Source organism: Cherax quadricarinatus, unplaced genomic scaffold (assembly GCF_038502225.1).
Source record: "Cherax quadricarinatus isolate ZL_2023a unplaced genomic scaffold, ASM3850222v1 Contig2832, whole genome shotgun sequence".
Classification (NCBI taxonomy): domain Eukaryota; kingdom Metazoa; phylum Arthropoda; class Malacostraca; order Decapoda; family Parastacidae; genus Cherax; species Cherax quadricarinatus.
In genome coordinates, this window is record NW_027197858.1 from 1 (window position 1) to 26,447 (window position 26,447).

A 26,447-nucleotide genomic window follows, 5' to 3' on the forward strand; every position below is an offset into this window, starting at 1 on the left:
TCATATCAGGCATAGAGATATACACCACAGCACCATATCATCCTTTGCGGATGATACTAGGATCTGCATGAAGCCGTCACCTGCTGTGGACACGGTCAACCTCCAAGAAGATATAAACAAAGTTTTCCAGTGGGCAACGGAAAACAATGTGATGTTCAATGAGGACAAATTCCAACTACTCCGTTATGGAAAACTGGAGGAGATAATAACTAGAACAGAGTATACTACAAACTCTGGCCATACAATAGAGTGGAAAAATAATATAAGGAACCTGGGAGTAGTAATGTCTGAGGATCTCACTTTCAAGGATCACAACATTGCCACAATCACAAGTGCAAAGAAAATGATAGGATGGATAATGAGAATGTTCAAAACGAGAGATGCCAAGCCCATGATGATCCTTTTCAAATCACTTGTTCTCTCTAGGCTGGAATACTGCTGTACATTATCATCTGCAATTTCACCTGCTTTGAATGGAGATCTAGAGATTGTAAAGATATCCTTTACTGCACATATAAGTTCTGTCAAGCACCTTAACTACTGGGAATGCTTGGAAGCACTTGACTTGTACTCGTTGGAACGCAGGGGAGAGAGATGTATCATAATCTACACTTGGAAAATCCTGGAAGGAATGGTCCCAAATCTGCACACAGAAATCACTCCCTATGAAAGTAAGACTGGGCAGGCGATGCAAAATACCCCCAATTTAAAAGGGGCACCATTGGTACACTAAGAGAAAACACCATAAGTGTTCGGGGCCCAAGACTGTTCAACAGTCTCCCATCAAGCATTAGGGGAATTACCAATAAACCCCTGGCTGCCTTCAAGAGAGAGCTGGACAGATACCTAAAGTCAGTGCCAGATCAGCCGGGCTGTGGCTCGTACGTTGGACTGCGTGCGGCCAGCAGTAACAGCCTGGTTGATCAGGCCCTGATCCACCGGGAGGCCTGGTCATGGACCGGGCTGCAGGGGCGTTGATCCCCGGAATAACCTCCAGGTATCCAGGTAACCTCCAGGTATCCAGGTAACCTCCAGGTATCCAGGTAACCTTCAGAAAAAGATTAACATTTCTGGAGAACAAATGTTTTTTGTTTTTTCCCTTGGAAAATCTGGACACTGTGAATGCTGGAAATTTTTGGGTTTTGGACAGTGAAGGGGCTAAATGATTGAAAAACAGCAATAGGAAGATTAAGATGTCACAATTTCAGTTATATGTACAATAAATGGAACAGTAGAAGTGATAAGAATTATTATGGCACATACATTGGACTACTATACATGTTTCTCTCTAAATCTCTATAGTGTCTGCTGTCTTACTGCATGTCTCTCTAGTCGCTTCTGTCTTGCTGTTATCAAACTCATTCTTTAGCTTCATTTGGCATGTGAATTCTCTTGCTGGTCAGACACAATGAGGGTTCACACACAAATTGGGAGTTGTCACAGCTGCTCTTTGCTGATGACACTGTGCTCTTGGGAGATTCTGAAGAGAAGTTGCAGAGATTGGTGGATGAATTTGGTAGGGTGTGCAAAAGAAGAAAATTAAAGGTGAACACAGGAAAGAGTAAGGTTATGAGGATAACAAAAAGATTAGGTGATGAAAGATTGAATATCAGATTGGAGGGAGAGAGTATGGAGGAGGTGAACGTATTCAGATATTTGGGAGTGGACGTGTCAGTGGATGGGTCTATGAAAGATGAGGTGAATCATAGAATTGATGAGGGAAAAAGAGTGAGTGGTGCACTTAGGAGTCTGTGGAGACAAAGAACTTTGTCCTTGGAGGCAAAGAGGGGAATGTATGAGAGTATAGTTTTACCAACGCTCTTATATGGGTGTGAAGCGTAGGTGATGAATGTTGCAGCGAGGAGAAGGCTGGAGGCAGTGGAGATGTCATGTCTGAGGGCAATGTGTGGTGTGAATATAATGCAGAGAATTCATAGTTTGGAAGTTAGGAGGAGGTGCGGGATTACCAAAACTGTTGTCCAGAGGGCTGAGGAAGGGTTGTTGAGGTGGTTTGGACATGTAGAGAGAATGGAGCGAAACAGAATGACTTCAAGAGTGTATCAGTCTGTAGTGGAAGGAAGGCGGGGTAGGGGTCGGCCTAGGAAAGGTTGGAGGGAGGGGGTAAAGGAGGTTTTGTGTGCGAGGGGCTTGGACTTCCAGCAGGCATGCGTGAGCGTGTTTGAGAGTGAATGGAGACAAATGGTTTTTAATACTTGACGTGCTGTTGGAGTGTGAGCAAAGTAACATTTATGAAGGGATTCAGGGAAACCGGCAGGCCGGACTTGAGTCCTGGAGATGGGAAGTACAGTGCCTGCACTCTGAAGGAGGGGTGTTAATGTTGCAGTTTAAAAACTGTAGTGTAAAGCACCCTTCTGGCAAGACAGTGATGGAGTGAATGATGGTGAAAGTTTTTCTATTTCGGGCCACCCTGCCTTGGTGGGAATCGGCCAGTGTGATAATAAAATATAAAAAATATGTCATCCAGAATGGAGCTCCTCACAGTAGCTTAAGCATACTGTACCCATATTCTCTTCCAGGGGTCCTAGCCAGGAACCTCCTGAACTCTCCTCAGTACACTTGCATCTTCCTATTGTTCTTTCATATTCTAATCTGATGCAATCCCTCATTCATTGCTATAGCAACAAAAACATTTTAAGTTACCTCCTAACACCATTTGTGTTGGCAACAGTTATGTTCATGATGTATAAATAATATTTTTCCAATACTGATAATAATTTTTTGATGCTGCAGGTGGTCATTTGGTATCCTCTTATGGGAAATTATGACACTAGGAGGTATACCTTATCCAGCAGTACCAGTTGAAAAACTTTTCCAATTGTTGCGAGAAGGATATAGAATGGAAAAACCTTCAAACTGTCCACTTGACATGTAAGTATTTATCTGTTTATAGTGTACAAGGAGAGTAATTTTCTGGATGTAAATGATGCATTTGCATGCCTCTTTGTATATCTAATAGAAAATTAACTAACATAATTGCAGTGTATGAGATGCATTATGTTTTCTGGTAAATTTCTCAAGACTTCAACTGATTTACTTGAAATGTGAAAGAATTTGCATTTGTGTTGTGTGTCCTCCTTATTTAACTTCATTTAGTTTGCTTATCAAATGTCTTATTTGGCTCAAATTTTAAGGTTACTTTATACACTTATTGTACTCTTGACATAAGCAAATGTGAATAAGCTTTAAAATACCTTAGTAGACAGTTCCTCAAGGTTCACAGCCCTTTTCCTATTTAAAAAAAAATGTTATATAGTAAAGAATATGGAAATGCAGTTCTCTGGCAGATGATGGCCCCATCAAATGTATTCCCATGCTTCTCTGATATCATACATTTAAACTCCTGTAAGGACTTGTGGAGAATTATGGCTTCCAAATAGCAGTGACTATTGTGTTAGAATAAACAATGGTATTGGAAAAACCAGGTGAGACATGTTGGAGTAACAGACTGAATAAAGTAGTCAGTCATATATAAAAAACTGCACTTTCATATCTGTTACCATCTTGACAAACATAAATTTTAAATTAGAAAAAGATGTGCATATACAGTGGACCCTCGAATTTCATTATCCCTTTTCCATATGTAAAACTATAGTTATTTTTATAAAATGTATTTTTGTTAATATTTCCCATAAGATAATGTAAATCCAGTTAATCCAGACACTCAAAAATATTAACAAAAAATACATTTTATAGAGGACAACTATAGTTTTACATACAGAAAAGGTGTCCACAAAAACATTACCTGATTTCAAACAGGTATAACATGTAACTTTATTGTAATAATCTTTGACAGTTAGTATCTTCAGATGCAGGATTTCAATCAGTTTCATGTGGTATAGGGTAGCATTAAAGGCACTCGATGTGCACCCCTCTGGTTGCTCGGCAAACATCGATGTGGTAGTCCAGTTCAGTCCAGACACTGCAGCATATCTGGCGTTATCGTGCAAACTGCCTCGGTGATCGAAATTTTCAGCTCCTCCAGGGTTGCAGGTAGTGGTGGTATGTAAACTGTGCTCTTCACGTACCTCCAAAGAAAGAAGTCGCAAACAAGTCCGGTGACCTCGCAGGCCACTTGCAGAGGTCAACGGACCTAACTGTTTGTGACTTCTTTCTTTGGGGGGAACATGAAGAGCAAAGTTTACATACTACCACTACCTGCAACCCTGGAGTAGCTGAAAATTTTGATCACTGAAGCAGTTTGCATGATAACACCAGATACACTGCAGTGTGTCTGGACCGAACTGGACTATCGCATTGATGTTTGCCGAGCAACCAGAGGGGCGCACACTGAGTGCTTTTAATGCTTCCCTATACCACATGAAACTGAATGAAATCTTGCACCTGAAGCTACTAACTGTCAAAGATTATTACAATAAACTTACATGTTATACCTGTTTGAAATTAGGGAACTTTTTTGTGGACACTGTATATTAACAGTAACACAAGAAGTCTCTGATTAACAGAAGGGTCGCATATTTAAAATAAAAAATTTGTGAATTCTTGTAGCAAATTATATTTTCCCATAGATTTACAGTGGTACCTTGGTATACATCCTTAATCCGTTCGAGGACCTTGGATTTATATCAAACAGGACGTATACCAAATGAATTTTCCCGTAAGAAATACATGAAAAACAATTAATCCGTTTCCATGAAAAAAATCCTATTGTTATTGGTATATTATACATTGATGGGGTTGTATAAAATAATTTAAACACTGCTTTATACTAAAATATGTAATTTAAACACTGCTTAATACTAAAATACATACATAAATACAAAAGAATTAGATGAAATAAATGCAAATTTAACCTCGCTTTACTTTGGTGCAAAGAGTTGAGTGCCTACTAAGATAGTGCTGAGAAGGGATGAGGGGGAATGTTACTGTTTGGAAGGAGAGTCTCCTCTTCTGCCTCTTTTTCCCTATTTGGACCTGGTTGAAACTCACCAGGTTTGACTTTTGCTTAAAATCTGCCCAAAGATCTTTGCTTCTGCCTTCTCCTCAGGATGTTTCGGAAATGTGACATTGTCTGGTCATTCCAGACAATGCTATTACGGCTTGTTTGGGCTTTGTTGGGGTGGTACTTCTCTGCAAAGTTTTTGACGTCCATCCATTTGGCAAAGATTTCCTTGATTAATGAAGTAGGGGATTCCTCTATCTCCTCTTCTGAGCCTGAAGAGAGTGCATTCATCTTAGTCTTGTGCTCCTCCTCCTCAGGTTCCTGCAGCTGCTCAGTGGTCAGCTCTTTCCCTGTGTCCCTCACTATGGACACAGTCTTAACCCTTTCAGGGTCCACAGGCCCTCTCAGGGTCCCCCAAATTTCAAAAAAAAAAAAAAAAAAAAATTCTTACGAGAAGATAGTTTTTTTTAAAACATTATAGGCTAAACAAAAAATTTTTACCACCAATACATACCAAGATATGGAGGCGTGAAGTTGACAGAAAATGCCCGGTATATGGTAACATCGCCGACTGCCATCACCCAGTATTATTTTTTTTCCAAGTAACTTTGATGGCCTGTGAGACCAATATTAGCACTATTTTATAAGTTTTTTCTCTTTATTTACTACACAATAACTCCACAAACACTGTTGTCCTTATATTGTTTATAATTGTTGTTTTCACACACAAACGATATAAAATGTTGTTTATTACTATTTTTCTATATTTTATATACACACATACAGTCACAGGGAATGTTTCTAGAAGTTCTGCAGCCTGTGGAAGTCTTTGAAACATGGTGTCATGCACAGTGGTGTTTTACACTCCTCACACATAAAACGAGTGTCTCTGTGTTGTTGTGCTCGTTTTTTTTGTATGTGCACAGACGTAACACCTCTTCTGAGCCTTTTTCTTGAAAAAGTAGTAGCAGGCAGTTTTATTAGGAAGTGATCACCATGCTTCAGACGAGAAGGTAGTTGTTGATAATTTAGTGGGCAGTCTATTGCAGGTTTTATGCCTTGGTACTTGAATACTATTTGTCTGATGACAGACAAACAGAATTCGCCATATGATGGTGTGTTTCTGGTCCTCATCTTATACATATTATAAGCATTGAGCATGGAAATGTCCAGAAGATGGAAAAAGAGTTTTATGTACCACTTGTAACTCTTGCGAACCCAATCTGCATGCCACATTTGTCCACTGAGCGCATAATGAGGATGTAATCAATCACAGCTGCAGGTTTTAGAATGGGTTCATTGCTCTCTCTATGCTGCCTGCCAGTGTTTGTCATGCCACCGAAATGCCATGATGTCATTGGCAGCAAACGCCTGAACCTCGCCTGTACGAGTGCCAGCGTCAAACCTGGGCATATGTTTACGATTTGCACGCACTGTGCCACACACATCTGTCATGTTCACTTGCAAAAAATCACTGAGTGAGGGGCTTGTGTACCAGTTATCAGTATAGAATATATGCCCCTTACCAAGGTATGGTTCTATCATTGTTCTAACCACATCACCAGAGATGCCCAATAACTTCTTGGTATTTTTCAATGTATAACTTCCAGTGTACACAATAATATCCAATGCCAGTCCACTGTAACAATCACAAAGCGCAAACAACTTTATACCAAAGCGTTTCCTTTTGCTTGGTATGTACTGCTTGAAAAAGAGTCTTCCTTTGAACAGAATCAAAGACTCGTCAATTACAAGCTTCCTGAAGGGATAAAAATACATATTGAATTTCTCTAACAGCACCTTTCAAGGCAGGTGAAATTGCCGACCTAGAAAATGTACAGAGAACTTTCACGGCGCGCATAACGGAGATAAAACACCTCAATTACTGGGAGCGCTTGAGGTTTCTAAACCTGTATTCCCTGGAACGCAGGAGGGAGAGATACATGATTATATACACCTGGAAAATCCTAGAGGGACTAGTACCGAACTTGCACACGAAAATCACTCACTACGAAAGCAAAAGACTTGGCAGACGATGCACCATCCCCCCAATGAAAAGCAGGGATGTCACTAGCACGTTAAGAGACCATACAATAAGTGTCAGGGGCCCGAGACTGTTCAACTGCCTCCCAGCACACATAAGGGGGATTACCAACAGACCCCTGGCAGTCTTCAAGCTGGCACTGGACAAGCACCTAAAGTCAGTTCCTGATCAGCCGGGCTGTGGCTCGTACGTTGGTTTGCGTGCAGCCAGCAGCAACAGCCTGGTTGATCAGGCGCTGATCCACCAGGAGGCCTGGTCACAGACCGGGCCGCGGGGGCGTTGACCCCCGAAACTCTCTCCAGGTAAACTCCAGATACACAAACACATTCCTAATCTCATATAACCTGTCGTTTCTGTCAGGCCTGGTTTTGCCTGAGAAGTGAAGCATATGTAATAGTAGCACAAATCGATTCATTCCCATTATATCACTGAAAGCTGGGGTTGCAATCAGGCAGTCTGTTGACCAGTATGATTTCACACTGTGCTTATACACATGTGGCATAAGCATTATTGTGGCAAAGAAAAGATACATCTCGGCCACAGTTGTCTCCTTCCACCTTTGTAGCCGTGAGCTTGGTGAAAGTATTATGTTAGCCATGGTGTACTCGTAGTATCTGTTGCTTCCCCTGACAATAATTTCCATCAGGGGTTCGTCAAAGAATAACTCAAAACATTCCAGTTCAGTGGCATTGTTCCCCAGTGTACAACATGGCCGTATTCCACTTTGGCTTTCATCAAACTGGTGAGGAATTGGAACAAAATTGACAGCTTCCTGCCAATCCCAGGTGCGGTCTGCTGGTGGGTACTAGACAATGACAGGTGGTTGAGGTTGTGGAGATTGTGGTTGTGGAGGCTGGTGTGGTGGGTGGGTGGGGGATGGTGGCCTTTGTTGTAGATCAGCTGAGGCAGCAGCGTGGGTGGCAGCATGGCCCACTGCTGGTGCCTCACCGTCGGCACCACCACCATGCACATTTTCCATCCCAATTGCAACACTGTCATCGTCATTTTCACTGTCTGTTCCTGTTGTACAGCCATGGGATGTACTCCGAGATGTACTCCTTCCCCTTGGAATAGCATATGGCACACTACCGGAATGCATGTATTGGCGTATATACTGACACTTCACTGGAGAATATTGCAATTCACTATCACTACTGGAACTGGTTTCAAGAGCTTGTAGTTCATATTCACTATCACTATCATCTCCAATGCTCACATCTGAGTCTGGGATATGGGAAAATAGGAGTTTCCTCTTTGATTCTGGTACAACTGAACGTGAACAAGACGGCCCAGCAGCAGAGGTGGAAGGCTGAGGGTTGTTTGGGTTTTCCTCACTACCGATATTATGGTCATTAGTTTCGGTCAAAACCTCACCAGAACCTTGAAACTCATCTTCACTGGCACTTCCATCTGTATTAGAACTGTCACCGGGGAACAAAAGTGTCCCAATTCACCGAGGAGTGAGGAGCTTCTTACCACGAGACATGGCGAACAACGCCTACTAAAATGGCATTCCCACAATGCGCCACTGGGTCCCAGATTTTTTTTCTACCACGCACACCGACCACACACACACCCATTCTCTCAAATCTAGGCCTACCAGCCTTTTCTCGCGAGATTTGAAGGCGCTAGAATTTATGCGTACTAGTACGTCAAGGACCCTGGCGCGTAAGCCATACTAGTACAGCCAAAACCCTGAAAGGGTTAAAGCCCTCAAAGCCCCCTTTCAGCCACTTCTGGCCACAAATTACTTCAAGCTGAGTTCATCGTTCTGTATGAAACTTCCTGGCAGGCTTTGTCAATGAGAGTTATGCAATGGGTGGTAGTAAAGTGATCTTTCCAAAACTCTTTCAGGATTAACTCTGTGTCAGAGGCACTTCAGAGCACTGTCGTGACTCATTTTGACCCATACAAGTTCTAGCACATGAGTCATATTCCAAACAAAGGTTGTATATCAAGCAAAAATTTTCGCATCCAAACAGGACATTTACCAAGTTGGACTTATTCCAAAACGGACGTATACCGAGGTACCACTGTACAAAAAAAAAAAAAAAAAATCTAGGAAATTTTGGGTTTTAAAAACAAAGATTAAAAGCAAAAAATAAGCAAGCAGTATAAAATTACATGTTGATAGGTATGAGCACTTACAAAAACATAGATGAGAAACCTGCATAGCAAGGTTTGGTGCCAAAAAATTTGTGGCACTGAAGTGTGACTTAGTAGTATTTTTCCTCATCAGAGGGAGCAGCAGCATTTCTTACAAAATACAGTTCAAATCAGATCAGTAATATTGTATAGTATCTAGGCAAAATAACGAAGTAAATCACTTGTAACTATTAAGCCTTAAACGGTCCAAATAGATCCATGTTCAAATCTGTAGTGCTCCAAAAGTAGATCTATTTTTTTTTTTACATATTTTCAAATATAACAAAAAAAAATGTAGATAAAAGTTTTTTTTACACATTTTCAAATGTAAAAGAAAAGATGTACATTTTTTTATATACAGTGGACCCCCGGTTAACGATATTTTTTCACTCCAGAAGTATGTTCAGGTGCCAGTACTGACCGAATTTATTCCCATAAGGAATATTGTGAAGTAGATTAGTCCATTTCAGACCCCCAAACATACACGTACAAACGCACTTACATAAATACACTTACATAATTGGTCGCATTCGGAGGTAATCGTTATGCGGGGGTCCACTGTACTTTCAAATGTTGAAAAAACGTATATATACGTTTGGAGCATTTAAGGGTTAATGAGGGGTTCTCACTTGTTTTGAAATAAATGCAAGAGACAAAACTGACAAGCTGATGTGACTGCTGTACTTGACTGATGACCACATATATACTATCATTTTATGATTTTTTTCCCTAGAGTAACTTTAAAGTAAATAATTGTTATACAAGCACTGGAAAAGCAGGGCCTGTCAGTATAATATATACATACTGTGAAATTAATGTTATTACATTAGCTGTCATATACAGTGTGTGTATGTTTGCTGATGCACAACAATATTACTTTTTAATCTATATCATGTTTATTGTCTTCCCATAATTTTTTAAATATAATTTTCAGGTTTTGTAGAATTATTTAAATTAAAATTTATAATACACTAATAATAAGTTTGAAGAGGATTGAATTTGGTCGAACGTGTTATTTCTTCTGATATGTTAACATTATTCATGAGCTAGTCACTTGATGTAAGTTCTCTACTTTTTTCTAGCTACTTGATCATGCGAGAATGTTGGCGATGTCAGCCTACACAACGACCAACTTTCAAAAAGCTTGTCGAGGACCTCGACTGCATTCTCACATTGTCCTCAACTGTTGTAAGTTTTTAGCCAGCTATGTTTTATGGAATGTATTTGAAGTGTGGAGTTATTAAAAGTATTATTCAGAGGGCTGAGGAGGGGTTGTTGAAGTGGTTTGGTTATTTAGAGAGGATGGAGCAAAATGAGATGACTTTGAGGGTGTATAAATCTGTAGTGGAGGGAAGGAGGGGTAGGGGTCGTGCTAGGAAAGGATGGAGGGGGTAAAAGAGCTTTTGTGTGCAAGGGGTTTGGACATGCAGCAAGCATGTGTGAGCATGTTATATAGGAGTGAGTGGAGATAAATAGTTTTTGGGACGTGAGCTGTTGGAGTGTAAGCAGGGTAATATTTTGTGAAGGGATTCAGGGAAACTGGTTAGCTGGCCTCGAGTCCTGGAGGTGGAAGTACAATGCCTGCACTTTAACCCTTTGACTGTTTCAGTCGTATATATACGTCTTACGGTCCACCATTTTTGACTTGCGTATACTCATAAATTCTAGTGGCTTCAAATCAAGCAGGAGGAGCTGGTAGGCCCACATGTGAGAGAATGGGTCTGTGTGGTCAGTGTGAACCATATAAAAAAAAACCTGCAGCATGCAGTGCAAAATGAGAAAAAAAATCCAACCGTTTTTTTTTTAATTAAAATGCCGACTTTGTGGTCTATTTTCGTATAGTATTTATGAGTGTATTCTCGTTTTCTTGGTCTCGGTTGATAAAATGGAAAACATATTATAGAAATAGAGGTGATTTTGATTGGTTTTGCTATGAAAATAACCTTGAAATGGAGCTCAAAGTAGGGGAAGTGTTTGATTTTTGCTGATGTTCAAAAGTAAACAAATGATGTCATTTTCCAATAAATGTCCAAGTAGCCATTCTAATATGCAGTCATGAATGGGTTGACACTATTTATACAATTATTACAATATTGCAGTAGTCTTCATAACAGTAAATCTTCTATTTTTTGTTTGAATAAAAATTCAAAATAGAAACTTAGAGTAATATCATAGGGGCCTCGACCCTATTTTGAAATTGTCATATTTTTTAATTTTCATGAAATTGGCCAAATTGCAAATTTCTGACCACGTTATTGGATAGTTGAAATCGGTAAATGGGCAGTGTCTCATACTCAATCGATAGAAAAATGGAGTTCTAAAGAAAAAGCTATGAGTTTGGTCGACTGGAACGATGGAAATAGCCGAAAATAGGGCTCAAACTGGGCGAAATCGCCGATTCGTAAATATTGCTGAGGTCGCTAACTTCGCGAGAGCGTAATTCCGCCAGTTTTCCATCAAATTTTGTTCTTTTGGCGTCATTACAATCGGGAAAAGATTCTGTATCATTTCATAAGAAATTTTTTTTTTTTTTAGAAACTTTGCGACACCAGGAGACACCTGAGGATTTGGGGTTGTGACAGTCAAGGGGTTAAAGGAGAGGTTTTGGATATTTGCTGTTTGGAGTGACATCTGAACTGTTGTATCTGCATGCCTCTGCAAAGACAGTGATTATGTGTGAATGATGGTGGAAGTGTTTTTTTTTTTGGGGGGGTCACCCTGCCTCGGTGGGAGATGGCTAGCGTGTTGAGGATACAAAAAAATATTTACAGAATTCACAAGAATAAATACACAGTGAGTGTAAAACAAAAGCTTGTAATTGTTTTACATAATGGTAGGATTGCTGGTGTCTTTTGTCTCTCATAAACATGCAAGATGACTCAAGAAATCGTAATGACACGATTGCAAATAAACCATACCCCCGGCCGGGATTGAACCCGCGGTCATAGTCTCAAAACTCCAGCCCGTCGCGTTAGCCACTAGACCAGCTAGCCACAATAAGATTCATCCAACTAGGTATATTTCTACACCATAGGAAAGTTAGCACAGGCACCTCTGTGACCACAAATGCAAGTTTTTACAGACGAATCTCCAGCTAGCGTGGCCGTGACGAACTCTAGCTCAAGTCCCTCTATGACGACATGCAAGATTTCAGGTACATCTTGCTACTTCTACTTACACTTAGGTCACACTACACATACATGTACAAGCATATATATACCTACATACCCCTTTGGGTTTTTTTTTTATTTTCTTTCTAGTTCTTATTTATTTCCTCTTATTTCCATGGGGAAATGGAACAGAATTCTTCCTTCCGTAAGCCATGCGTGTCGTAAGAGACGACTAAAGTGCCGGGAGCAAGGGGCTAGTAACCCCTTCTCCTGTATATATTACTAAATTTAACCCTTTGAGGGTTTTCGTCGTACTAGTACGTCTTACGCGTAGGGGTTTTTGTCGTACTAGTACGCATAAATTCTAGCGGCCTCAAATCTCACAGGAAAAGGCTGATAAGCCTAGATGTGAGAGAATGGGTCTGTGTGGTGGGTGTGCGCAGTAGGAAAAAAATCTGGGACCCAGTGGTGCATTGTGGGAATGCCATCATAGTACACAATTTCCACCGTGCCCTGTGGTAAGAAGTTCCTCACTCCTCGGCGAATTGGGACACTTTTGTTCCCCAGTGACAGTTCTAATACAGATGGAAGTGACAGTGAAGATGAGTTTCAAGGTTCTGGTGAGGTTTTGACCGAAACTAATGACCATAATATGGGTAATAGTGAGGAAAACCCAGACAACCCACAGCCTTCCACCTCTGGTGCTGGGCCGTCGTTCAGTTGTACCAGAATCAAAGAGGAAACTCCTATTTCCCAAAATCCCAGACTCAGATGTGAGCATTGGTGATGATAGTGATAGTGATTATGAACTACAAGATCTTCAAACTTGTTCCAAGAATGGAGGAGGAGGAGGAGGAGGAGGCAGAGGAGGAGGAGGCAAGAGGAGGAGGAGGCAAGAGGAGGAGGAGGCAAGAGGAGGAGGAGGAGGAGGAGGAGGAGGAGGAAGAAGAAGAGGAGGAGGAGGAGGAGGAGGAAGAAGAGGAGGAGGAGGAAGAGGAAGAAGAGGAGGAGGAGGAAGAGGAGGAGGAGGAGGAGGAGGAGGAGGAAGAAGAAGAATACGTAATGATAACAATAATACATAATAATAATACATAATAATAATAATACATAATAATAATAATAATGCCACAAAGAGGTCTTTGTGGCATTTATGGATTTGGAAAAGGCGTATGACAGGGTGGATAGGGGGGCAATGTGGCAGATGTTGCAAGTGTATGGTGTAGGAGGTAGGTTACTGAAAGCAGTGAAGAGTTTTTACGAGGATAGTGAGGCTCAAGTTAGAGTATGTAGGAAAGAGGGAAATTTTTTCCCAGTAAAAGTAGGCCTTAGACAAGGATGTGTGATGTCACCGTGGTTGTTTAATATATTTATAGATGGGGTTGTAAGAGAAGTAAATGCGAGGGTCTTGGCAAGAGGCGTGGAGTTAAAAGATAAAGAATCACACACAAAGTGGGAGTTGTCACAGCTGCTCTTTGCTGATGACACTGTGCTCTTGGGAGATTCTGAAGAGAAGTTGCAGAGATTGGTGGATGAATTTGGTAGGGTGTGCAAAAGAAGAAAATTAAAGGTGAATACAGGAAAGAGTAAGGTTATGAGGATAACAAAAAGATTAGGTGATGAAAGATTGAATATCAGATTGGAGGGAGAGAGTATGGAGGAGGTGAACGTATTCAGATATTTGGGAGTGGACGTGTCAGCGGATGGGTCTATGAAAGATGAGGTGAATCATAGAATTGATGAGGGAAAAAGAGTGAGTGGTGCACTTAGGAGTCTGTGGAGACAAAGAACTTTGTCCTTGGAGGCAAAGAGGGGAATGTATGAGAGTATAGTTTTACCAACGCTCTTATATGGGTGTGAAGCGTGGGTGATGAATGTTGCAGCGAGGAGAAGGCTGGAGGCAGTGGAGATGTCATGTCTGAGGGCAATGTGTGGTGTGAATATAATGCAGAGAATTCGTAGTTTGGAAGTTAGGAGGAGGTGCGGGATTACCAAAACTGTTGTCCAGAGGGCTGAGGAAGGGTTGTTGAGGTGGTTCGGACATGTAGAGAGAATGGAGCGAAACAGAATGACTTCAAGAGTGTATCAGTCTGTAGTGGAAGGAAGGCGGGGTAGGGGTCGGCCTAGGAAGGGTTGGAGGGAGGGGGTAAAGGAGGTTTTGTGTGCGAGGGGCTTGGACTTCCAGCAGGCATGCGTGAGCGTGTTTGATAGGAGTGAATGGAGACAAATGGTTTTTTAATACTTGACGTGCTGTTGGAGTGTGAGCAAAGTAACATTTATGAAGGGATTCAGGGAAACCGGCAGGCCGGACTTGAGTCCTGGAGATGGGAAGTACAGTGCCTGCACTCTGAAGGAGGGGTGTTAATGTTGCAGTTTAAAAACTGTAGTGTAAAGCACCCTTCTGGCAAGACAGTGATGGAGTGAATGATGGTGAAAGTTTTTCTTTTTCGGGCCACCCTGCCTTGGTGGGAATCGGCCGGTGTGATAATAAAAAAAAAAAAAAAAAAATAATAATAATAATAATAATAATAATAATACATAATAATAATAATAGGTAATAATAATAATATGTAATAATAAATGTTCACCCATGACAGTAACAAGATAAGGGGAGATAACATCTGATAAGTGCTGACGTTTGATGAGGGTAAATGAGGGTAGAGCTGATGCCAAAAGATGAGATGAACATCACCCTCCCTTTGTTTTTGCTGGTATACTAACATTTCTGTCTGTCTATTTGCCTGTCTGTCAAGCTCCCTGTCTATCCATCTAGCTCTCTGTCTCAGAGAGCCACAAGACTGCGTCATCACTTTTACTCACATCTTCAAGCAGAGTATAGCACTTTGTCTGGGTTTCTTGGGTTATCCTAGGTAATTTATACCATGTATTCTTGTATTTATGTGTACCTGTGAGACAGAGATAGACAGACAGATAGAATGAGGGAGAAAGATAATTAGATAGAATGGAGGAGGGGAAGCAGCATCCGACCCCATTGTTTTGACAGGCCGAGGGGGAAAGAGTAATGAGCCAATATGTCACTTTGACAGCTGCGGACTCCTTGTAATTTACACTATGGACAAGGAGGAGAAGGAGTAGGGGGAAGAGGAAGAAGAGGAGGAGGAGGAAGAGGAGGAGGAGGAAGAGGAGGAGGAGGAAGAGGAGGAGAAGGAAGAGGAAGAGTAGGAGGAAGAGGAATAAGAGGAAGAGGAGGAGGAAGAGGAATAGTACGAGGAAGATTAGGGGGAAGAGGAGGAAGAGGAAGAAGAGGAGGAGGAGGAAGAGTAGGAGGAAGAGGAAGAAGAGGAGGAGGAGGAAGAGGAGGAAGAGGAAGAGTAGGAGGAAGAGGAAGAGGAGGAAGAGGAAGAGTATGAGGAAGAGTAGGGGGAAGAGGAGGAAGAGGAAGAAGAGGAGGAGGAGGGTGGAACACTAGTACACTGGTACTGGTACACTAACATTTCTGTCTGTCTATTTGTCTGTCTGTCAAGCTCCCTGTCTATCTGTCTATCCGTCTAGCTCTCTGTCTCAGAGAGCCACAAGACTGTGTCATCATTTTTACTCACATCTTCAAGCAGAGTATAGCACTTTGTCTGGATTTCTTGGGTTATCCTAGGTAATTTATACTATGTATACTTGTATTTATGTGTACCTGTGAGACAGAGATAGACAGATAGAAAGAGAGAGACAGATTGAAAGAGATAGAATGAGGGAGAAAGATAAAACACCATTGTGTATGACACCATGTTTCAGAGTTCCACAAGCTGCAGAACTAATAGGAATATGTTCAGTGACTGTATATTGGTATATATATTATAGAACAATAATAATAAACAATGTTTTGTATTGTTTGTTTTTGTAAACAAGTTTTGTAAACAATATATTGATAATTATGTTTGTGTGCTTATTGTGTTGTATACAACGAGTGTATATATGTACATTGCACCTTACTTTGGTCTCACAGGCCACATAAGTTATGTGAAAAAATAAAATAGTGAAAAAAACAACAAACCTTCAAATACAAGTAAACTAAAGTTTACCGGGTGAGCGGCAGTCGCCGCTGTTGCCATACGCGGCTCATTTTCTGCAAACTTCATGCATCCATATCTCCGTAAGTATTGATGGTAAATTTTTTTTGTTTATCCTATAATGTTTAGAAAAAAAAACTCTATTTTTTCATAAGAAAAAATAATTTTTTTTTTTTTTGAAATTTGGCCGACCCTGAGAACGAGTTTCGGAGAGGGCCTGTCGACCCTCAAAGGGTTAAAAGGAGAAACTTTTGTTTTTCCTTTTGCGCCGCCCTGCCTCGGTGGGATACAGCTGGTGCATTGAAAGAAAGAAAATACACAGATGTATATTTCCCTATTGAACTCTTATACTGTTACACCTCCATCCCCTCCCATCACCACTACTAAATTGAAAATCTTTGTCCACATTTTTAAAAACAAAATTCTTTAAAAAATAGTCCAAAACAAATACTGTATGTATTTCAACCACTAAAGCAACTTTCCCAAGGCCTTTCCATTTTTGAATCCATGGTCATGCACAAAATTGACATTTTTCCCAATTTTTGGCTAATAAACCATAACCAACAATTGAAGCCAATCTAATAAAAAATAAAGATGGGGTGGGGAGGGGGCCAGGAAAAAATAATCTGTATTAGCCATTTCTTGCCTATTTCACACTTACAAATCTTGTGTAATTTACTAGCATGTCTGTTGGCACCAAGAAACAGCCATGAAAACCACCTTAGAAAATGCCCTTAATTTTCTGTTTTAACCCAAATGCAGGGTCAGAGGTTAGCCATTCATATGCACTACATGGGGCAGGAATCTTATTGAGAGGCCTGGTTACAAACTGGGCTGTGGGTACGTTGACCCCCGAATCCCTCGCCATGTATACTGCACTCGCCCCACCCTATAGACCCATTCTATAACATCTAGGCCAAAATTTGCCATTTGCAGCAAATGTGAAGGTGCTATAAACAATGCTTATTAGTACATCATGGACTCTGCTATTATGTACTGGTCCATAGAAGATAAAGTACACTACAGTTAGATCAAGTGCTAACCTGTGGAGAAAAGAATTTTATCCATGTAAGCAAGGAAGGGAATATATCAGAGTGCAGTGGACCCTCGAATTTAGTAGTGCCTTTTCTGTATGCAAAATAGTTTTGCATACAGAAAAGACACTACTAAATTCGAGGGTCCATTGTACATGTATAATGGTACCAGTACTGATGTATGGGTGTAAAACATTAGCTTGAAACTTATGAGGAGGCAGTGAAGTCGTGTTTAAGGGCAATGTGTGGTGTGAATATGATTCATAGAATTTAGAACATGAAGAAAAGTGGGTATGGGATAACAAAAGTATAATTCAAGAGGGATGAGTAGGGATTCTTGAGTATGGACTAAAATGGGATGACTAGGAGAATATATAAATATGGGGTAGAGGGTAGGATTCATCCCAAGAAGGAATGAAGAGAAGAGGTAAAGAGGATTTTATGTGCTAGAGACTTAAACATCTCAACAGGCTTGTGTGAGCACTTTAGACTGGAGGCAAGTGGTTTTTTATGAAGGGATTGAGGGAATTCATTAGCTGATATCAAGTCCTGGAGATGGGAAGCATTCTAAAAGAGGGAGTGAAGATGTTGCAGTTCAGAGGCCCATCTACACTGTGATGTTAGCACACTTGCTAAACAGTGCTTGAATAAGAATGAATGTGTTTTCTCTATTTTTGGTTCACCCTACCTTGGGCAAAGGCTGGTATGTTAAAAAAAAAAAAAGTTTCTTATATTACATTACAGTATTTTGAGAATTATTGCTGTTTGTGAGAAAGTAAAAGGGGACACCGATCTTCCAGTGTTGGCTATGTTTTTGTTTCATGGGGTGTTAATGTTGCAGTTTAAAAACTGTAGTGTAAAGCACCCTTCTGGCAAGACAGTGATGGAGTGAATGATGGTGAAAGTTTTTCTTTTTCGGGCCACCCTGCCTTGGTGGGAATCGGCCAGTGTGATAATAAAAAAAAAAAAATTATTTATCTACTTATTTTATGCCAGTCCCACATTACTCTAATAATTATTATTTTTTTTTTTTCCTGTTTTTCTGTTTTACACTTGTAGTCATTTTGAATGTCTGAAGGATTGCTAGATTATTTTATTCAAGGATTCTAATGATTAGTTTCCATGTGTGTACATTTCTTTAGCAGGTGTAAAATCACATTTTTAGCTTTAATTTCAAGATGTAGAAATAGCAAGTTATCAAAAGTTTTTCACTTAATTTTATCTACAAATTCTGGGACATTTGTTCAACAAATACAGTGGACCCTCGGCTAACGAACGCATTGCATAACGTTAAATCCACCTAACGAAGCATTCGAGCGTAAAAATTTTGGCCTGGCTAACGGTAAAAAACTTGCAAAACATGATTCATCCCGAACCTGTCCGTCCAGCCTGAGCACCTCGGCTGCCCTGTCGTCATTGTTTACAAGCCAGGGAGGCCAGTTTCATACATACATTCGATACATTTTGTATTACATTGTTTGTAGTGCTTGTAACTGCTAAATAAGCCACCATGGGCCCAAAGAAAGCTTCTAGTGCCAACCCTGTGGTAAAAAGGGTGAGAAGTGAGAAATACTATCAAAATACTATCGTACCACGGTCAGCTGCTGCTGCACCACCGTCAGCTGTACTACTCGAAGATGTGGAGAGACTGTTGTTGGTGTGGCTTAACGAGAAACAATCCCAAAGGGTTAGCCAACCAGGATAACCCAAGAAAGTCGGCGAGTCATCGAGGACTGTCTAACTTATTTCCATTGGCGTCCTTAATCTTGTCCCCCAGGATGCGACCCACACCAGTTGACTAACACCCAGGTGAACAGGACAAAATGCCTGGAACTAGTGCTCATATTGGTGAATTTAAGGCCAGCAAAGGATGGTTTAAGAGATTTAAGAATCGTAGTGGCATACACAGTGTGATAAGGCATGGTGAAGCTGAAAAATTCCAACCCCAACAAGTGTTCAGTTGTGAGGAAACAGGCCTGTTCTGGAAGAAAATGCCAAACAGGACCTACATTACTCAGGAGTAAAAGGCACTCCCAGGACACAACCCTATGAAAGACAGGCTAAGTTTCTTGTTTTGTTGTAATGCTAGTGGGGATTGTAAAGTGAAACCTTTACTAATGTATCACTCTGAAAATCCCAGTGTGTTCAAGAAAAACTGTCTCATCACTCATCAGTACTCTTCAATACTGTCTCATCACTCATCAGTACTCTTCAATACTGTCTCATCACTCATCAGTACTCTTCAATACTGTCTCATCACTCATCAGTACTCTTCAATACTGTCTCATCACTCATCAGTACTCTTCAATAAAGGTAAGTGTCATTTTAACATTTATATAGTTGTGCATGTCTCATTGTTTTCTTTGTAGGGTAATGTATATTTCATGAAAAAAAACAAATTATTATTTTTAATACTTTTTGCTGTCTGGAAAGGATTAATTGAGTTTCCATTATTTCTTATGGGGAAAATTAACTCGGCTAATGATAATTTCATCTAACGATGAGCTCTCAGGAACGGATTAATATCGTTAGCCGAGGGTCCACTGTATTTACATAAAAACAAAAAAGGCTATTGGCATACATTAAGAGGTAGGAGAATTTATTTTCAATGTCTAAAATGCATCTTTTTGATTTCAGGAGTACGTAAACTTGTCAATGCCTCATTTGGATACTCCACCTAGCAGTTGCGAGTCACCTCTTATATCAGATGCTCTTACTTCACACTAAGCTATTACGGCAGCAACTGATGTACTCACCACTGCTGCTCCCAGTATGACACCTCATACAGTGCCTTATACCAGTGCCACAACAAGAAGACGTACTGTCTTATTGAAAGATTTGAACTTTGCCTAGGAGGCTGTAGCTTTAGTTGAAAAAAAAAAAGTTGCCATATAGCTTAAAATGCTCTGAAAAAGTCTTTTGACAATTTGGTTTTTGACTTGTCTATGGCATAAATTCACTATTGAAAAGCAAACATGATAAGTAACATTTGAACAGAAGTGTTCAGAAAAAAGACAATTTATTATGTGCATTTATTTATTGTTTTACTCTTGTTGAGAAGTGCATTTATTTTCTCTATTAAAGAGACTGCCTGCAGTTCAGTAAAGAAGCTGAACAAAAAGTCATAAACAGTGATGAGGTGCTATTAATCCTAGTTAGGACTGGATGGTGTATTGTGAAATGCACAAGACTATGTATGTAATGTGACCACCAGTCACTGCTCAGTTATGTACTTGTACATCACCGCTAACAAGTAATAATGCAGACCTTATGAATTGGATGAGGAAATTCCTAAGCATTTTATTTTTTATCAGTGTTTGTGTTATCAATAAATTATCAATAATTATATTGATGCATAAGGTTCTGTACTTAAGTTGTCTGTCAGTACACATTATACAACCTCCTATTATTGTGGGTACAGTACTGCATTTTGAAAAAAAAATATATCCAAATTACTGAGCATTAAGTTGCAGAGATGGTCATGTTTGGAAGTGACAAAAAGAATAAGAAATGTGAACAAGAATTATTCTTTATATAAGCACATGAAGGGTGGTAACAGGTTTCTCAGGGTTATCAGGTTTACATGATATATAATTAGAAGATAATATTCACCCACTTTTTGGGAATGGAGGAAGATGAATAGGAAGGCATGATCAGTTTTAAGATGGCTTGTATATAGAGGAATACCAGACTTGCATTTAAATTTGTACAAGATCTGGGTTTGTAGTACCAGTAATATTTTCAGGGATAAGACACCATTGAAAATGTCTATAGATGTACTACTAAAGATTTTTTTATTATAGTGAAAGTTAAGCAGTACTGCAGTGTAGTATATTTGATGTTGAAGTTTATGAAGGAGGTGTTTCATACACTGAGTTAATGAGCAAAAACAGCATGTATATTATACTGAATTGCCTTTATGTAGATAAGCTGCAGAAGTGAACATGTGTGTACTAATAATAATGGCAAGTAAAATTAATAATTGGTATTGGATTACGGATAGGTGATGTAATACCATTGCAACAAATGCTATAGCAAATGTACAAAAATTATTCTGCTATTATGTACTTAATTTGAAAGAATTTTAAGTTTTTTCTTTTATACAATCCAAGTCAGCAGTGTATTGAAATTATTTGTGAAGTCTACAATGGTGCTAATAGTATCTAGTAATACTGACCCCTCAAGGAAGGTTCCTTGATGTTGGTGAGGGGCTCTTGATTTAGGGAATTGGATCTGTGCTCCAGTTCCCCGAATTAAGCCTGGATGCCTTCCACATCCCCCCCCCCCAGGCGCTGTATAATCCTCCGGGTTTAGCGCTTCCCCCTTGATTATAATAATAATAATAATAGTAATACTGAAAGGCATCTGACCAGCTTGCGTTAGTTTTCTAGTATTCGAGGTTTTAAAAGTAGCTGGCAGTTTGTATCGTGTTAAATTATAATAATAATAATAATAATCTTTATTTACTACAAGTACATGTACATGGTATACAGTCCTAGCTGACAACAATGACATACTACTATATAGAAAGCCACTTGTTATGCTGAGCATCTCGGGCAAATTATATCGTAATTCTGTAGAGGTTATGTCCTTAAAATGTTTTATTTCCGCCTTATTTCCAGATGTTGTGTATCTTTATACGTATATACTTCTAAACTGTTGTATTCTGAGCACCTCTGCAAAAGCAGTGATAATGTGTGAGTGTGTTGAAAGTGTTGAATGATGAAAGTATTTTCTTTTTGGGGATTTTCTTTCTTTTTTGGGTCACCCTGCCTCGGTGGGAGATGGCCGACTTGTTGAAAAAAAAAAAAAAAAAAAATGTTATTTGTGAATATATTGGAAGGTATAGCCCACTGGTGGCTACTTTTGGAATTTTTTTTTTTCTTTTTGTTTGAATTTAATATTTTTAGATATTGTATCTCAAAAGTTTCTCAGCTGCTCTTAGAACTAGTTTTCATCAGTGTTGTAGGGGTCTTCATTTTTGGGTGATTTTATAGGCCACTTAAAATTTCCTTTGTACCAATGTGCCATATAGTGTTAGTTGAATTTGGAGTCCCAAGAAGTTTGTGATTCAAGATTTTCAGCATTTTTAATATGGGTTTTATAGTGATGCCTCAAGAATGCTTAACTAAATTTCTCTATCAGTATATTTGTAAATTAGCCTCTTATAATTTTTTGTAATGTTTGGGAACTTCGGTACTTCATGGTAGAAGTTTAATTGTTTCAGGCTAGACATTTGTACGTATTGACAAAATATGCAAACATTGTTTAAAAACTTAGCTTCTCCTGTTTGTTAATTTCATTACCAATGTTTCAAGTTAGTTTGTGGTTGGCATTTCCATAATAGTTGATGTACATCAGACTAAAGTGTACTGTACATCTTGTGGCACTTGTACACTATTAGTGGCAGTTATAGCAAATTTTTTTCACAATAGAGAGGTTATTATTTGCTCAATATCTCAACAAAACCTGTTATTTGAATTACACCTTTAGGATATTATTATAAAGCACTAAACTGACAAGGGTCACCATTAAGATAGCCACACTGTCTTCTAATTCTTTGTTCCTTATGCTCTAACATTCAATTTGCATAAATTTCTGCCCAAACACTTTCACAGTCTCCTCACTGCAACATTAAAACTTCACATCCATACAAGTGTCACCACCACTGTACTCTGATACATTCCTGTTTATGCATCCAGTAATATATTTCTCCTACAAACTGTTCAGCACTTGTATATTTTTTTCTTTGTCTCTTTTGTGATTTTTGTCCTTGTTTACATCTGTTGTTGACCTGTAGGAGTCATACAGCTCTTGGGGGAATGGAAGGCATTGTTTCAATCCAAGGAAGAGGAAGTCCCATTCCTTGGATCATGAGCCATACCTGGTGTCTTGAGAACCTTTGTTGAGGGGCCTGATATCTACAACTAACTTCATACTCTCTAACTCTGAAAATATGTTTTTGTATGTTATCTATTCTCTTGTATTTTTTAATAGCCAAGTTGAGTTGCTCCTCAGGCTTTCTTAACCTTAAACGCTTCAAACTTATATATACGTTTTGTAAACATTTGAAAGTATGTAAAAAAATCTACTTTTTTTTTTGTTATATTTGAAAATATGTAAAAAAAACATAGATCTACTTTTGGAGCACTATGGATATGAACGTCGATCTATTTGGACCGTTTAAGGGTTAAAACTTGTTACTCTCTCCCAAATTTGCTTTGAGTCTTCTCCATCCTGTTTCACATTTTGCAGTCTGGTTCCTCTTTAACCTTTTTTCTCTCTCTCGCCTTTTCTACATTATAAAAGCCTTGTATGCTAACTTTTCCTCGCCCACTCAGGTTCACCTTCATGATTACAAATTTCTGCTGCATGCACTGTCTTAATCTAACCCATACCTCTGTCTTACCCACTGACTCCATTGTCTATTATGCTATCTACCTTTTACTCCCACTAAATAACTCGCTTGTTGAGAAGTCTAGCAAACTGCTGTCACTGCAATGTATGTCATCTACTTATCTTTTTTTTTTTTTTTCTAAACCCCCTTTCTGTATTTAATTCAATTTGAGGATCTGATATTTACCCCTTGGAACTCCAAACTTTTCTACTACGTTTTTAGGTCCCTAAAAATTATTTTTTCCTCTTGGTTCAAAAGTTGTTGAAAGTCTCCCAAAATCTCCACATCTTTTACATAAGGTGCATAAAGATTTACTGTAACCCATCTTTATTCTAATAATTCTTGCATTTAAACACTTGTACCTCCAATTTTTCCATAGTCTCATTTAATATCACTACTACTTGGGCACCAGTTCTGAGCTACATCTTCTTTAAACCAAGTAACTCGTTGAAATTTTCAAACCCCTTTTAGCTTTTCTTAATGGTAGGACATCCAGCTTTTTCATTCATGACATCAGCAGTCTATTTTCTTACCTGTACTATACTCAAACTCAACATTTTCTTTGTCTTTAGTAATTGATACAGAAGGGGTTATTAGTCCCCTTGCTTACAGAGGAAGAAGTCTAACCTACTTTACCATATGAATTGAAAGGAAATGCTACAAGAGCAAGAAATAAAAAAAAATCAGAAGCAAACTTGGTGTGTATACACATTCATATGTGTAAGGTATATGCCCACTCTAGCACCTTATGTACCATCACTCGTTTCCTTCCTGTCAGGTATTCTCTGAACCATTGTAGTGCTTTTTCTGCTTATATTGCTTGCTTCTCTAGCTTTTGTACCAGTCTCTTCTACTACACTTATTCTGCCAGTGTAAAACATTGAACAGGTTTCTGAATATTAATGTTTGGTGCCCATCCCACTGCACCAACAATTTAACTGAAGTTTAGCTCGTGTGATAACTCGACCCAAGAACTCGTGTGTGCACACATGCAGTCATGTGGGAATAGTTTGTCAGCCTGAAAATTTATTTAGGATGCTCAAACCCCACAAATTATTAGTATATTAACAAACGTTTTCTTATTTATCTCATGACTGACATGTGGGGGACTAACCCATGCCACTAGTATTTCAACCAGTTTGAAATATTAGTTGTATGGTGCCCCAACCCACCATTCCCTAAACTTAACTAATCAAACTGCCTCCTATTACCAAAGGTGCTGTATGACCCCTACAGTTTTAGGACTCTTTCCACTCCATAAAATAAATCAGTAAGAGTAATAAATGTAGCAGGGTAATGTGTGTGCTTTAGCTCCCACAAGTTCTCATTTACTAGTCATCCAGTGTTGACGTGCTGTGCAGGGAGACAACCGCACTAGTGTGTACCATCATCACAAATGACTCTAGCCTATCTACCTCCTTACTTGCTCTCATCTGTTGTTGTAATAGCTAATTATATATGTCATTTGTCTAAATCATATTCTCATGTTACAATAACAGTAATGACTTTAATTTTTTCGTATTTTAATAAAATTCAAGGAAGCAGAAGATGAGGCAACAATATTGGATTGGTATTTCAGCAATTTTCTTAATATTACAACAACCCTGAATTTAGTTTACAGGCATCCAACCAATCTTCCTTGATTAAATATTTTATCAGGATTTTCCTGGGCAAATAGTACATTTCAGATCAAGCAGCTGAAGAGTATGCAAATCATTATTTGGAAGGCATTTAAAGTAGTGTAATAAACTAAAAGATTTATTTTCACTAAATGTTTAATGTGTGTACTAAAAATGGTAAATTTATCAGTTTTTTACTGATCTATTAAGCTGTACTTTCTGGCACAATAATAAACAATTTGTTTTGTAAGTTGACTAAGATGCCTGTGTGTGCACAAACCACAAAAAATATTAGCCACTTCATTTTCAGTAGTAATGTGTTTAGTGATGAGATAAAGGCAGCAGCACACAAGTGGGGGTGACTCCATGCACACCAATGTTTCACGTGTCAAATGTAGTGTCATGCCAAAGGCTTAAATTTATGTGTCAGTATTGGTAGGTTCCATGTAGCTTGCCACTGTACTGACACTACACTACTTAACAATCTTGTATACTGTATGCTCATTTGTAAATTAATTTGTAAAAATATTCACGAAATTACCTATATATCCTGATGCTTCTAAACAGTGATAGTCATTAAATTAATTTACTCGTAAGTGAAAATTTTCATACCAAAATAACTATTATTTTTTTATTTTTTGGTGTAACAGAAGAAAACTGTGGCCATATTTTCTTGTTCAGCAAGAGTAATAGAGAAATATACTTTATTATGGGTGTTAGGGAAGGCAGTATCCCTAAATAAGTGAGAACATCATAACCATACATGTACAGTAGGTATATTTTAGCTGCTTCTACCATTAATATTTGAGCAAGACAAGTTGGCTTTAGTTTTTTACCAAGTCTAAGTACTGTATATGTCACAGCCATGTAATATGATACATGAAATAAACTCTTGTTATCAACTGTATTTCCTTAACCTAAAACTAAATTCAAAAATTTATATATAAAAAATTATTCAGAAAACAGCCTTCAATAATTCTCAAGAAGAAAGGGAATGGAACCTTTATGAAGGCTTCTTCTAGAACAAAATATTGGCATTACAGAACCTTGAAACTGAGTACTATGTCCTGTTGTGTATGTGGTGTAACTGAGTACTATGTCCTGTTGTGTACATGGTGTATAATTAATGGTCGAGTGATGCTGCAATTATTGCTATGG

The 26,447-nt window shown here is 39.0% G+C and overlaps 1 protein-coding gene across 1 annotated transcript; it reads left to right on the forward strand.

The window, feature by feature from the left end:
- The first annotated feature begins 2,725 nt into the window (after nt 1–2,725).
- Nucleotides 2,726–26,191, forward strand: LOC138851925 (fibroblast growth factor receptor 3-like). Its single transcript, XM_070081472.1, has 3 exons — nt 2,726–2,889; nt 10,193–10,298; nt 19,911–26,191. Exons 1-3 carry the CDS (start codon nt 2,783–2,785, stop codon nt 19,998–20,000), a joined length of 303 nt encoding a protein of 100 aa, XP_069937573.1. The 5' UTR covers nt 2,726–2,782; the 3' UTR covers nt 20,001–26,191.
- The last annotated feature ends 256 nt before the right edge of the window (nt 26,192–26,447 follow it).

What these genes read in the sequence shown, in the direction of transcription:
- LOC138851925 (XM_070081472.1), top strand. Translation starts at nt 2,783, where the DNA reads ATGACACTAGGAGGTATACCTTATCCAGCAGTACCAGTTGAAAAACTT. An exon ending in TCAAACTGTCCACTTGACAT is followed by an intron (nt 2,890 to 10,192) that starts GTAAGTATTTAT and finishes ACTTTTTTCTAG; the next exon opens with CTACTTGATCATGCGAGAAT. An exon ending in TCACATTGTCCTCAACTGTT is followed by an intron (nt 10,299 to 19,910) that starts GTAAGTTTTTAG and finishes TTTTGATTTCAG; the next exon opens with GAGTACGTAAACTTGTCAAT.